Raw genomic sequence first — 15829 nt, 5'->3', positions numbered from 1 at the left:
CCAGTCCCTGTTTTTATATGTGTACACCAAAAAGAAAGAACACACGCTCACTTTTGCTTCAGTAGACTACTGGGAGAACAGGTCTATATTTTTTTGGACATTCTGGTGCTTATTTAGTACCGCAGTCTCTGTTCCTTGTTCAGAGCAAATAGAAAAAGCTTATACATTTAAACAAGGTTCTAGCCCAATTTGCATTAATTGCCATCGCTTTAACAAGGCTATGTTAAGTAAACTTAACTCCACACTTTATAATGTGCCCATCACCAGAATTCTGTATTCCTTCTAATGCTAATTTGGCCTGTTTTCAATACGGTGTAATATTTTCCATGTATATTTTAAACTTTGGTAGAAGTCCTGTGTGAGTGCTAGACTTCTCTCAACACAGTGTCTTCAAATGGGACATTCTGTGTGTATTAGTAAGCTGATGAAGTAATGAAGGATTATACTTCGTTAATGTTGACCAAAGAAAAAAGTAAATTAATGATGCTTGGAGTCAACGAGTACAACCAAATCCTTCACTAAGCATTTGCGTTATCCAGTGACATTGATAAAACTGCTGCCAGTCGCAACATTGGGGTCGGTGCCCATACAGTATGCTGCAGACAACCAGCTAGGCAGGAATGAGCTAACAAATGCAGTCATTCATGCTTAAATTACAAAAAAAAACTTTCGATTAATGTTTGTCATTTTGTGTTGTAATATTATGCTAAAAGCTTCAGAGCGTACTTTGGCAGAGTAAGAGAGGATGTCCTTGTAATTTAACATGTTTATTTGAGTTGCTATATACAGTACAGTACCTGGGCTGTGTAAAACTTAAGGCCATAAAAACATATATATATATATATATATATATATATATATATATATATATATATATATATATATATATATATATATAAACAAACTTCCATTTCTTATTTTTCCTTTTCTTCCCTGAAAATATCAGCATCCTCCACTGGTTTGCCTTTTTAATTGCATTACATTTTGTATTCCAGATTTGGCAGCTGACAGGAGTGACTGGCTTTCTTGCAATGGAAGCTTGTCACTGTCTGTTTTGTAATGAGGTGCTCTGGATTAGCAATAGTAATCCAGTCGGTGGAGAAATTGGATAGGGCCTAGCAAACCCAGATGGAAGCAATACAGAAAGGTCAAAATAATCTGTCTGGTGGGACATTAAACAGGGCCTCGGTGCTCCCGAGCAGGCCCTCTTAGCACAGTAACACAATATTGCTCTGTAATCTCCCTTTAGCAGCTTCACCAGATGCATGTTAGTTTACTTAAACTCTTGACCCTCTGGACGATTTATGCCCCCTTTCTTTTCTCTCCTCTGGCACAATACAATGGTGAACTTCTTTTTTTTTTATACTGATGGAATTTTCCGAGCTACCAAACCAGGGCACAGTGCTAAAGCTACGCAATCGTCTTTAAACAGCCAGCAAAAAATAAAATAAAATGTGTGTATATATATATATATATATATATACACGCACACACACACACAAATAAAACAAGGGACAGTAATCATATTTAAGATATGCTTGACATCAAGTCAAATTTAATTAGTTGGTTTGTTTCAAGAAGTCTGTCTTTATGGTAGAATATATATACTGTATATCCCTGATTCCCTTACCTTCAGTGGTTTTTTGTTTCACACTTAGCACACTGTATTGGTTAAAACCTTCATTTAAAAATACAGTAGCTTAGTGGGCTCCCGAGTGGTGCATCCAGTAAAGGCACTCCACGCAGAGTGCAGTATGCGCCCTATAGCTTGGAGATCGCCAGTTCGAATCCAGGCTATGACACTGCCGACCGTGGCCGGGAGTTCTCCGAGGGTCAACGCTGCCAATATTAAAGGTCCCATTGTTCCAGTGCTCCACATAATAATTATAACCTTAACTTCCAAAAGTCCCTCCCCAAGGGCTGATATTACTAGAAAAGAGAGGTCTGTGAATCTAACCGGTAAGACATGTGTCTTTTGCTTATGAATAAATAAATAAATGACTTATGCTTTTTTAAATGTTTTTTTTTTTTTTTTTACTTATGCATATATATAATATAATATGTATAACAATCCATTCAATGAATTGGGTATTCTTGTAACCCTAAGAAGTTTTAGAGACCACAGTCACAGATGGCTCTTTTTGTAACCTCGGAAACCATGCTAAAATTCTTAGAATGCAACAGTTACTGCATTAGGAATGTTTGAGTTATCCTCCTTACAGTAAAATGAGTATTACATTTTTTTTTTTTTTTTTTTTTTTGGCTCTTTGTTAAACTGCTATCTTCACCTACATGAACTGATGTCATCGTACTTTAGTCTTTACAAGAAAAGAACAATATCTCGCCAGCTGCTTACCTACTTTTCTCCATCCTTAACAAAACTGTGAAAACACTAATTTGGCAATACTTTAACAGGGAGCAAAATGCCCCAGTGGACTGATGGATTAAAACAGTAAATGTGCCATGTGGAATAGTTCCTGCTTGAAACATTGTTAGCCATAGTAATAAAGTTCACACTGGACACAGAGCAGGTACAGCTTGGTGTTGCTTGGGCTTCTCCTGCTAGCCCTCTCGTGTGCCTCAAACCTTCAAAGATTACTGTGTTTGCAGCAATAACGGCATTTGTGACATGTCCACTTGGAGAATAGAGCCATCCAAATCTTTGCAAACTTCTGGATAAAATAAGAAACCTTATATTTAATAAACTTGGCACCGTCAATTTATGACACGACTGTTATTATTAATCTTTCCTAATTCTCGTTTGCATTCTTTAACGTTCACTTTTATGCTTTTACAAACTGGCTCCCTTTATATTCCAGTGAAGTGTAGTTTTTCCATTTTATTAGTGGCCCTGCCAAAAATTCTATCACTGGAGGCCTGAAGAATCTGTGCTATGAGATGTAAAAAGCGTAGTAATGGCTTTTAAATAGATATGCACATTCTTTAACAGACAGGCTGTCTATTAGATTTTATCCGGAGCAGTCAATAAAGTATTTAATCTAACATCCTCCAAGAAGATTCCACAGTAACTAACCAGACACTTTGAAACTAATAAACCAGATGTCATTTGCTGGATTAGATCAAAACAGATCCCACCACCACAGCTTCTTCTAATTTGATCTGATTTGAAACAGTGTTTATCATTACCCCTTATAAGAGGGTACTGTGTTTCGCAGCTTGCAGTGTTTAAGCCTAATTATAATCCTGACATAACAGAACCTAGTTTGTTAAAGGGTGCATACAGTAGACCCCCATCCCAGCAAGCAGTGCTGCCATGCAGCTCTGTGTGATGCACACGGGGGTCCCTTTAGAATTACTGCATGACTTTACCACATGTTTATTGTCTTAGATATCTGAATTGGACCTCTGTTTTCATCAAAGCCAGTGGCTGTTTAAATTAATGATTTTACCAAGATTAGTTCTGGCATAGTATATGGTCTGTCTGAATTGGCAGCTGCTCAGCATTCGAGAATGACAAACATAATGCTTAATGTTTTATATCTAGAGCAGTAAAGACTTAGCATGGGGATTTGAACACTGTTGCTGCACTCTAGCTTAGCCAGTGTTTCTCAGAAGTTCAGGCTACCTGAAACGCTGTTTTTATGGCATACAAGAATTACCACACAAAAAAAAAAAGTATTTGAACTTTGACAGGCATAAAGTGAGTAGTGGGGTGGCATGTGTAAAATGATATGTTCCTGTTGCAAGTCATTTTTTTCTGGGTTTGTACGTGTGTTATGGATGTGCGTTATTTAATGTGTGAATGTGCACGGCTGCTCCTTCTGTGTTCATCTCAAGCTAGGTTCTTCATCTCAAGGGATTTAGCCAGTTCATTTATGGGTATGGTGTTTATTTTATTTAAAACACAGGGCCCTGCTGTGAAATGCAAACACACATTTTCTGAGAGCGATAAAACAATTGGAACATTTTATTTTTATGCCATTTTATTCCTCTCGGAAAAATACAACTCTGCATTTACATGTGTGTTTATCTGGCTGTATGTATACATTTATTGAGGATTTTTTTAAAATATTCACCAGTAATAAACTAAGGAAGGCTATACTTGTGCAGTGAATTCCCTCCATTGCAAGCCTCTGTACGCGCTACTCGTTTTCTCAGTCTGAATCTGTATTTTGTAGAAGTCCAATACTTCTTTTTTTTTTATGTTTAAATGATCAGTTTCTTTAATGAGCCAGGGCCCTTGACCGCTTTCCACGCGGATGTTTCTTTTGTTAACGGATACCCCAGCTACCTACACTTTCCGTTTGCACGGCACCAGACTCCCTAACCTTCTCTCCACTGGGGTATTGAACTTGGGGGGGGGAAAACAAAAAAATGATAATATTAAATTGTCTTTCAGATTCATGAGAAGCTCCAGCACTATGAGAAGCAATGCCCATCACCTGTCCTTCACACTGCGGCCTCCTTGGCGAATGATGTAAGTGTCCCTTGCTTTGATCACTGTACCCCCCCCCCCCCCGCCAAAAAAAATACAAACAAATTTCAAATCTGGTTCACAACCCATGAACAGAGTCAGATGAGGGCTTGTGCTTCCTTTACGTTTTATAATTTATTTTTATTCTAAAAGCAGCTGTCGGTGCTGGTCGTTGACTTTAGACGACTTTGACTACTTGCCCGCTGCAAAAACACTGCATCTAGAGAGCCCTTGTTCAGCTTTAGCAGCTCTGTAATAGAAAATCCAGGGCAGTACTCCACCGGGAGAGCAGGAGTGTCAACCCAGTGGTGTTCTGGGCAACAGAAAGACAAGAGGAATGCAGAAGAAAAATAAAGATGGATGAAGGAACCAGCCCACTGACTGGACAAGAAAAAAAACAAAAGAAATGAGGCATATGAAATAAATAAAGTGAAAGGGCTCGTCATACAGTACCTGTAATATTGAACTGGAGTGATTTATAGATACTTAAGACTTTCTAAACTGCCTTCATATTCCCTTAAATAAATTACTGAAATAGCCAGCATTGATGAAGTGGTTAATTTCCTGTGACCATAATTTTATTTTGCGCCCATCCCTATCTCCCCCTTAAAAAAAAAAAAAGAAAAAAAGTTGGACTTACCGTCTCCCTGTTATACTCGCTGTTCACTGCGTGTAAAATTCAGTTATATTGCATACGCACCTGTGTAAACCACAGGACAGTCTCGGTAGAAAGGCGAAAGGCAGAAGTTTAATGATCTGTGGTTGGTTAAAAATCCCAGGGTCTGTTTATTGTAATCAAAGTGCTTAAAAGGATTTCTTCCTGTTTTTATGAAAGTACAGTAATATATCATTATAATTAGGCCTGAAACAGAAAAAAAAGCCCTATGGATTTTATACAAGGGCAGCCAGTGTATATTTCAAAGGAAAGTCAATGTTTCCTTTTGAAACTGGGTATGTGGGATACAGGTACTAGACTTTCCTTCTGGGACCAACAGAAGAGTCACTTCATAAGAAGAGGCTTCAGCGAGGGGTCACAGGGTGTTCAGTACTCAACTCCCCAGCCTTTTTGTGTCACAACAGGAGGCTCACTGTATTACAGGTTATGAGAAAGTCAATTGAATTCAAGTGTAAATAGTGCTAGATTCTGTGCTACGGCCAAAGCTATGTAAGGGAGACCTTGTGCGCTGTTACATAACAGTATAGGCTTAAACATTTACCTTCTTGATGATGATGAGATGGAGAATTTTAAAGGCTGGATTGATTAAACTAAATTTATAAAACTTTCTAAACTGGTGTTCTATAACACCAGTACATAAAAATGTTTTTTTTGAATACCAAACATTATTTGATTAAAACAGGTTAAAAAATAAAAAAAAATGAATTATAGGAGTGTAAAACGAAGTTGTAACACAGAGTGCTCGTCTGTAGATGCAGTATTGCCACAAAGTGGTTCAGGTGAACTCCTCCTAGCCCGTCCAGTCCCATCTCCACCCAGCAGGTGTGGCTGTTAGGCCACAGTGTTGAGGATCGTATGACTACATATTACATTTAATGCATTCCACAAGATGTTTCTTCCAAATATAATATGTACACTGCCATGAGCCTTAACAGGCTGTCATAAGGCAATTCCTGTTGGATAATGTTTCTGTGTTTCTGACTGTGGGGAACTGACATTGGTGCACCTGACGGCCCCTAATGCAGCATATACCTGGACACCCATATATCCTGGCCCCTCTCCATTTAGTGAGGTTAAACGGGAGGGGAGGCTTGAATCCAATGTATTCAGGCTTGCAGCCCAGTACACTAACCATGACTATCTATTTCAAATAATCCTCTTCACCATCAGAAGAAAAAAACAAAACCATAAAATAAAATGAAAAATAAATATTTGTTTATTTTTAGCAGACAACTTTATCCAAGGCAACTTACAGAGACTCGGGTGTGTGAACTATGCATCAGCTGCAGAGTCACTTACAATTACGTCTCACCCGAAAGACGGAGCAGAAGGAGGTTAAGTGACTTGCTCAGGGTCACACAGTGAGTCAGTGGCTGAGGTGGGATTTGAACTGGGGACCTCCTGGTTACAAACCCTTTTCTTTAACCACTGGACCACACAGCCTCCTATAACTATACTAACTTTTTTTTTTTTTTTCACACTGCTTTAACATTTTTAACCAGTTTTTTTTTTTTTTTTCCACCACCAAAAGCTATCCTAAATTACTTGAACAAGCTGCCAAGCCTCACTTGTGTAAGCAGCCAAGGTTTGATAAACTGGAGAGCGGGTTACCAGGGAGAGCAGAGTGGGAATCAGCTGTGCCGCTGTGGGCATCAATCAGTGTGTTGTCTACTTGAGGAATGCTGAAAATGGAAAAGTACACAAAGCTAGACTGAGCTGCAACGATGGGGAGATGGAAGGTGGATGATTAGGTTTTGAGTCACAGCTGTACCTTTCATTAAACCGGCCGTCTTACCTCAGCAAAGTGTAATTAGTCACTCCCAAATGTAGACTGCAGACAGCGACGGGCAGATGTAATGGCTAGTGTGATCATATTTTAAAACACCTTTATTTGGAATCTGTCTTTGTCTTTCATATAATATGTAAAAGTGCAAGCTGAACCACCCAAACATACAATACATTATTATTTTTATAATATTAGTTTGACACTATTTACATTTAACTTTGCCCTGGGCTATTATTATTGACATGGGCTAGTAGGTGGCAGCCTGTTCCCCACTGCAAGCCCTTTTTCCTTCCCCTCTCGGAGTGTGAATTCTCTGAAATGATTTCAATTTTCACCACCTCCTGCTGAAAACTGTTTTACGCAGACGGTGTCCTGTTTTTGTACAAGCGGGTCTTTGTCTGCACACAAGCAGCCCTTCGTTGAAATGCAGTGCTGGGATTTTCCCTGGTTGTAATAAATCAGAATGTGATCTGGACGTCTCTTTTGCCAGATATAATTACTCTGGTTAGTCTGAGCCTAAAGGTCTGGCTTAAATCGGGTCCAGCGAGGGCCAGCAGAGAAGAGCTGTGATTGATGGTCTGTTTTTCTTCATGCTGGCTTCTGTTTGAACACACTGTAAAGTAATAACCTTGAACAAGATAGATTCTGGGTTGTCAGTGACGCACTGGGTAAAACAATGCTCCCGCTAATGCTCTTTGTGTCAATTCAATCTCTCGCACAGCTGGCTGAGGAGCTGCAGAGCAAGCCAATGAACAGCGAGACTGGAGAACTGCTGAAGTTGCTGTCCAGACCTCATGTCAAGGTGAGGAGACCCTTATTGCTGCACATAGTGACAAACACACTGCCATACCAGGAACGGCATTCTACACAAAGCATGCAAAATCTCTGAAGCAAATGGCAGCCTGTGGAAGGGTGGTGGGTAATTCACTGACACAGGACACAGAGAAGTAATTCTGAAACGCCACACAGGTGTCCAGTTTTATTATGGGAGCTTAATTTCTTTTCAGCCCGCAGAGGGCGCTGTTGTCTGTGGTCTACCGTACCAGCTATGGTAGCGACAAAGCCACAACTATACCGGGGCGGTACAGGGTTTCAACAAAACAATAATCAAAAGGCGAAAGGAACAGGAAAAATAAAACACAGTAAACAAAACTACAAAATAAAAGGTGCTGCGCTTGGCAGCTTCACCCCAACCGTCGCTACCCGCACGGCCCGGGTCTCCGTCCTACACTAGCGGCTCCCTCAGCCTGCTATACACTCTTTACCGGGGCTGCCCAAGAGTTTTCCCCGCTACCGCTAATTCTTTTCTTTATTTGTTTATTTATTTTTCTTGTTGGGATTTCCGTCCCTGCTGATTTTTCTCCAGCGCTTCCACACACCTTTTACGTCTCGGAGGGCAGACCTGAGGGATCAGCAGAATGTTAACTTATAGGGCCAGCAATTCCCCCAAGACCCGCCTCTCAGCCACTCGGAGAGAAGGAAAGTCTGCACACCCACTCTCCCACCTCTCCGTGTCACTGCCATGACTGACAGGCGGATATTGACGAGCTGCTGCCCTCTCCCTGCAGCACTATGAACACGTCAGAAGAGTCAGCACAGGTCTCCCCCTGTTACACAGCCCTTTAATGTTCTTTCTCAAAAGGCTACTTACAGTAAACTGGTAACAGCCGGTTGGTAGACAGTGGCTATGTATCCCTCTCTTCTAATATAAAATTTACAATATTACAATATAATGTCCAACAAGTCATATCCTCTGTCTTCTTGCAAGTGATGTGTCCTGTAATCAGTCAATAAGTAATGCATCACATGCTGCAGTGTAAGGTGGTGTAACCCAGTGATGATAGCATTTGATTCAGTGTAGGACCACACTAAAATGGCTTTGTCTCAGTGGTGTTTTTAATCTAAGAGTCAGGGTCATGCATTTAATGTAATTCAGTTTAATTTATTATTATTATTATTATTATTATTATTATTATTATTAATTTCATAGCACATGCCCTTATCCAGGGCGACTTACAATTGTTACAAGATATCACATTATTTTTACATACAATTACATTTATTTTTTACACATTTATTTTTACATACAATTATCCATTTATACAGTTTTTTTTTTTTTTTTGCATGGAGCAATCTAGGTAAAGTACCTTGCTCAAGGGTACAGCAGCAGTGTCCCCCATCTTGGATTGAACCCACAACCCACCGGTCAAGAGTCCAGAGCCCTAACCACTACTCCACACTGCTGCCAACATATTACATTTTATCTGTTGGCTTCTGTTGCATATAATCAGGGCTGAGCTGCAGCCCATTGTGTGAGACCACCCTAAGATGCAATAAACACCAAGCCTCCATGTAGGTGATAATTACAGTTTTTGTACGGATAATTGTTTTGAACTATTTTCTACTCTTGATCAAAATGGGTTAGTGTTGCACACACCCTTGAGTTGCATCTCTTCTATAAAGTGCATCTATACTAAAACACTAAACCACCACAGTGGACTATATAGAATATTATAACTTGTGTATACTGTGCACCTTGTATATCTCCTAATATTTGCAAGTGTACACATTATACTCTGACTACAGTGTTCTTTAATATTGAGGCTGTAGTAAACTACCTGAAAAAGATCCAGGACTATACTGAGTTGCAAAAAAATCTAATGTAATTAAGGGATTAGTTCACTGTAGTAACAGTTATGGGTTGTTTCACAAGCTGAGGAACTAATCTTGAGCTGGTATGAACAGGGAGAATACAGATTTGTACAAATCTCCCAAGTCTGTACTTTATTAGAACAAAAGTTTAATGAATGAGGCTTATTATATTTGAAGTCTGGAGATGTACAGTTTGGCACTGAAAAGTCATTTAAACCACAAACCAGATCATACAGTAACAATTATAGCAAAGTGTTGGACAGCATTCAAGCACATTGCTCTGTTCATTTAACTGGTCCCACCTGCAGCCGTCTGGGTACATTCAGATACACCTTCTATCCTCTACAGTGCTGGGGGTGCTGACAGTCCGTACAGTTAGCAGATACTAAATGGCTTCCTAGCGAGCACTCAGATACGTGTGTGTGGCTGCTGGAGAAACAACATTGCAAGATGAAATTTCCCTGGAAGCCGAGAAGAAATACTGAGTCATGATCGTTTTCCTTCAGGGATGTAATGAAATAGTAACATTTAGAAAAATATTTGAATAGAGCAGGGGTTCTCAACTTTTAACTTGTGACCCACCATAAGGTTTTTTTGTTTTTTTTACATTTCTTTTTTTTAATTCTTAATTTTGAGAATCAATGAGATCAATTCAAAGAATCGATTCCCAAAGCCATACCTGTCGATTCCAATAAATAAAAGATAAAGAAACTCCCACATACTGCTGTGTAAACAAGCATATTTATTGCATCACAAAACTATTTACAATTTTAATTTTAAAAAAGTAGAAATAAAACAAAATTGGGGGAAAAAAATACAACAAAAATAAAACCAAACAACCAGAAAAGCTGTCACTTTGGCAGGTAATGGTGTAAAAACATAACTGAAAAATAAATAAATAAAACAAAACAAAAGTAGCTGTCACTTTGTCCTTTATGGCAGGTTACAGTGTAGGAACATCGCCATTTTCACTTGCTTTGCTCCAAGACGAGCGGTTTTTTGAAACTGGTCAATTTTAAACTCTCTACACATGTGACATGGAAGAAGATAATTAGCGGCTCCTTGAGTAGCTGATGCAATTTCGGATTCTTGCATATGCGCATCAAATATGTATATTTCCGACCGTGAATGAAATCATTGTATCGTAATAAATGCAGAAAGATGCTCTTAAAGACATTTGATTGAGAGTTAAAGATCATGCAACAGTCTCTTGACACAGGTGTTGTACCGACAGACTGGAAAATTGCAAACGTAATACCGATCCACAAAAAGGGAGACAAAACCGAACCAGGTAACTACAGACCAATAAGCCTGACTTCTATTATATGTAAACTTATGGAAACTATAATAAGATCTAAAATAGAAAATTACCTATATGGTAACAATATCCTGGGAGACAGTCAGCACGGTTTCAGGAAAGGGAGATCATGTCTAACTAACCTGCTTGACTTTTCTGGGGATGTAACATTGACAATGGATAATTGCAAAGCATACAACATGGTTTATTTAGATTTCCAGAAAGCTTTTGACAAAGCCCTGCACAAAAGATTAATTCTCAAACTGAATGCAGTATGGATTCAAGGAAATGCATGCACATGGATTAGGGAGTGGTTAACATGTAGAAAACAGAAAGTACTGATTAGAGGAGAAACCTCAAAATGGAGCGAGGTAATCAGTGGTGTACCACAGGGATCAGTATTAGGTCCTCTGCTATTCCTAATCTACATTAATGATTTAGATTCTGGTATAGTAAGCAAACTTGTTAAATTTGCAGATGACACAAAAATAGGAGGAGTGGCAAACACTGTTGCAGCAGCAAAGGTCATTCAAAATGATCTAGACCGCATTCAGAACTGGGCAGACACATGGCAAATGACATTTAATAGAGAAAAGTGTAAAATATTGCATGCAGGCAATAAAAACGTGCATTATAAATATCATATGGGAGATACTGAAATTGAAGAAGGGAACTATGAAAAAGACCTAGGAGTTTATGTTGACTCTGAAATGTCTTCATCTAGACAATGTGGGGAAGCTATAAAAAAGGCCAACAAGATGCTCGGATATATTGTGAGAAGTGTTGAATTTAAATCAAGGGAAGTAATGTTAAAACTTTACGATGCATTAGAAAAAGGATATTGCTGCTCTAGAAAGAGTGCAAAGAAAAGCAACCAGAATTATCCCGGGTTTAAAAGGCATGTCGTATGCAGACAGGCTAAAAGAACTGAATCTATTCAGTCTTGAACAAAGAAGACTACGCGGCGATCTGATTCAAACATTCAAAATCCTAAAAGGTATAGACAATGTCGACCCAGGGGACTTTTTTGACCTGAAAAAAGAAACAAGGACCAGGGGTCACAAATGGAGATTAGATAAAGGGGCATTCAGAACAGAAGATAGGAGGCACTTTTTTACTCAGAGAATTGTGAGGGTCTGGAACCAACTCCCCAGTAATGTTGTTGAAGCTGACACCCTGGGATCCTTCAAGAAGCTGCTTGATGAGATTCTGGGATCAATAAGCTACTAACAACCAAACGAGCAAGATGGGCTGAATGGCCACCTCTCGTTTGTAAAGTTTCTTATGTTCTTAAAGGCAGACATTTCATACCCAAATAGTATGTTAGGTTAGGACACTGCTACTGAATATAATAATAATAATAATAATAATAATAATAATAGTCGTTGTTATCAATCACCATCATATTCAACACTCTAAAACAAAGAAAGTATGAAGTATGTAAATAAACTGAATTACCCTCAAGTGAGCAAATGTTGAATGATTGAATATATATATTTGCAAATATAAATGTATCATTAATATTACATAGTAGCAGTAATAAGGGAAGCAATGTTACACATTTAAATGTAAACAAAAATAAACATAACGGTACCTGTGGAACCTGCCCAATGTTTTCCTTGTGGTCAATTTTCAAATGTTTCCCCATCAGAGACGTCGTTTGAGTATATCCAAGAATGTTCACCTTTTTCCTTTCCTCGCCCTCAAATACAAAATATTTCCTCCTCCACTTTTTTCCTATGCCTTTGCACAATTAAAAAAAAATGTGACCAGCCCAAGAGTAGAAAAAAAAAAAAAAAAAAAAAGCGAGCAAACCTATGCCTGAAATAGGCGTGTCTAGAATACAGTGTTCATTCTATATAAGGAAATGGTAACTTTAAAACATACATTACATTGGTTTAGACATGTATTCATGATGACAAAAAGCAAATTTTGTTAATATTGGATGTGATTGCAGGTCGGCTCTATGCAAAACATACCACCCCCGGCCTTGCCCACCCACCCACCCACCCATGTAAAGAATCGACTCCTCATCCTTGGAATCGATTCTCAAAATTTCGAATGTCAGAACCGGGAATCAACTCCCACCACTACTTATCCTTCAGTCCATGATGTCGAGTCTCCAGTTGTCGTCTTGGTTTGCAAGGCTTCACGCTGTCATTAGCCAGTACTTCACCACAGATTGTCACACTGAGGACATGGTTCTCCTGCAGTTCCAGCAAAGCTAAATCCAAATTTTAAGTAACTATCTTCATATTTTCTGGGGTTTTTTTTCGGATTAAGCTACACAATCGCTTTGCCTTTTTTCACGCACCACAAAACGATCCATTTTGTGTACTGAACATTGTGCAAAGTGGCAGGTAACTAATGCTTAAACGTAAACTCACCTGATTGGTTCTCTGCTTTAAGCGCGGTGTAAAAAAAAAAAATAAACAAGAAAATTAAATAATAATAATACTATTGAGTGTGAATTTGTAAGAATCACATTTGAAGTTTTCAAAATTATTATTATTATTATTATTATTATTATTATTATATTACTATACTTACAGTATTATTTTAACGTTCACCGGGCCCCCCCCCCCCCCGGTTGAAAACAGCTGGAATAGAGAGAACTCGTTTTTTGTAAAATGGAAAACTTACGATCTCCTAGGACTGGCACTTGATATGAGGGTCTTTTTATACCTCAATCAAATAAAACACAAGCAGATGGATCGTTTGAATAGTAGCTCTGTGCAATAGTAACAGTATCAGTCTTTTATTATATTTGAAATTAGCCATTTATTGGCATGAAAAAGAAAACAGCACTGCAAAAACTGTTTTTTACATTACTTGCATATGAAAAAACACATTAAACTATTATACTAAATCAAGTAAAGGTTGATTCGGACAGGTCTAAAACTCACTTCATAAAACAGCCCTCTTAGAAAGGGTATAAAATGACTTTGGTCAACACAAAAATGGTATCAGACAGCAGATCACCTATACATGCGTGTCTTCTCAAAACATTTTTAAATACATAAGCCCTCTTCCCAGATGGTCTGGTAACTGGTGCTTTATCAGATGTAGTCTTTTTCACACTTGCATTTATCACATGCATTTCTTTGCCCTCTGCATATCTGGGTATCCCTGAGGAGACAATTGTCCTGCCTTCAAATATGTGCATATCTTTTTTTTCATTTGCAATCGGTCCAATAAATGCAGAGTAGTACATATAATTCATATTACTAATTTACTTCCAAGCCTGCTGAAGCACAGGGCAGGGACAAACGCATGAAAAATGGATTTTACAAGAGAGACGTGCCAAAGAGAAACGGCGGTCCAAAAGCAAATCATAAATCTCAGTCACCGCAATGTATCAAAAAGATCAACCATCAACAAATACATAGTGCATGAGGAGCGCTAAGTTTAAACCAGGTGAAAGTGGAGAGCATTCGCTGGAACAGGAGCATGCATCCATTAGAAATCTTTCACAGATACTGTATCGGAGCTTAAAATCATTTGGAAGGTCATTCTGTGATATACCGTCACCTTTTGTATCACCCTATAGATTTAACTCATTTTGTTTCATAGTCGAATGAAACCTGCTGAATAATGTTATGTTAACATACTGAATTACATACCGCTTTTGTAGTTTTCCATATACTTAATGAAAAAGCGACAAATTGAAAAATGTGACATTTGTGAAATGTAACATAAAATACTGTACTAATATTAATGTTTCCGCTAGACTTTTGGGGCATCATTTTGTAGTTTTTTTTTTGACTACATGATATTAAATACAAGATCCAAATTATGTTCATTTTATAGTTTGTTTATTTATTTATTTATATTATGTCTCAATTCTAAAATTCTAGGTGTAAAACTTTTGGCCATAGTTCTATACTACCTTTCAACAAGTAGGTCACAACTCTGGCCCATACTATTTTTCAGAATTTTGTTTTATAGATTATTACCTATTCTAGGGGGAACATAAAAAAAAATTGATCAAGGCAGGACAGCTTCCAATGTAACAAACTGGCAAGTACGAGGTTAATTGAAAAGGCCTTTCGCAGAAGCTCCTTAACCTCAAGGAAAAGGGCCTGTCAAACAAAAGTCCTGTTGTGAAGGTTAGTTGAATTGCGTGTAAGCGCTCTCTTCTGACACAGTCTTGGGACTCGGTTGTTGAAAGAGGTAATGGGTGATTGGCGTTTCTGTGAAGCTTAATTGTACTTGTATATTGAAGTGAGCTTGTCAAATAGCATTGGTGCATCACCAGGGGTTCTTTTAAAAGAGCTGTGTTTGTTCTGCATTGCTTGCCTGCTACAGTATAGTAAGAGGATGGAAGATTACTTTTCATCTGGGATGTGTTTGGAAATTCCACCCTTACCTCTCCATCAGAATTGTAACTTTCAAAAATAATACAGCTTGAATTGTGCAGTTGAAGTTTTAACTATAGTATCAATATTTCAGCCTTTTTTATCATCAGTTGTTTTTTTTTTAAATTAAGTAATATAAAAAAATATATATCTAATGGAGTGTTTAAGTGTACAGTTTGTGATGTTTACAATGCAGCAGCAGTATATTCACCAACAAACAGGTTTCAAATATACTTTATTGATTCAGTTTTAAAACTTATTGCAGTAAACTAGTGCTTTTGAAATGCATTACCCATAAAGAAAACTAATAATAAATTATTAAATTTCATTGAATTGTTTAATTTTTTACTGAACCTTTACCTTTTTATGAAGTTTGCAACCGTCCTGAGTGGTTCTTATTGCAATTTGTACTAATTTTTTACAGTGCTTTCACCTGAATTCAGACGTTGCTTGATCGTTCTTTTTGCGTGCCGTAGAGAAATATAATAGGGACTTGATCAGCCAAAGTGCCTTTAATAGAAGTAAGAGCAGCGCAATCCAGAGATCCTCCACTTTTGATCAAGGTTGCTTTTGTTTTGCTGGCAGTGCACTGCTGTGCATTAGAGGGCAGCAGTTCTTACTAAAT

General features: G+C 38.2%; 1 protein-coding gene across 9 annotated transcripts in view; it reads left to right on the top strand.

Annotated features, from left to right (window-relative positions):
• Positions 1-15829, top strand: part of LOC117400737 (MAGUK p55 subfamily member 7-like) — a 145515-nt gene that overhangs the window by 69280 nt on the left and 60406 nt on the right. For all 9 annotated transcript variants that reach the window (XM_059023227.1, XM_059023223.1, XM_059023218.1 and 6 more), the window contains 2 exons: positions 4361-4438; positions 7619-7699. In XM_059023227.1, coding sequence (XP_058879210.1) covers positions 4361-4438; positions 7619-7699 — 159 coding nt within the window. The remainder of the gene's footprint in view (positions 1-4360; positions 4439-7618; positions 7700-15829) is intronic.

Source organism: Acipenser ruthenus, chromosome 4 (genome assembly GCF_902713425.1).
Source record: "Acipenser ruthenus chromosome 4, fAciRut3.2 maternal haplotype, whole genome shotgun sequence".
Lineage (NCBI taxonomy): Eukaryota > Metazoa > Chordata > Actinopteri > Acipenseriformes > Acipenseridae > Acipenser > Acipenser ruthenus.
The sequence above is the reverse complement of the archived record's forward strand: the minus strand, read 5'-3'. Positions and strand labels throughout refer to the sequence as shown.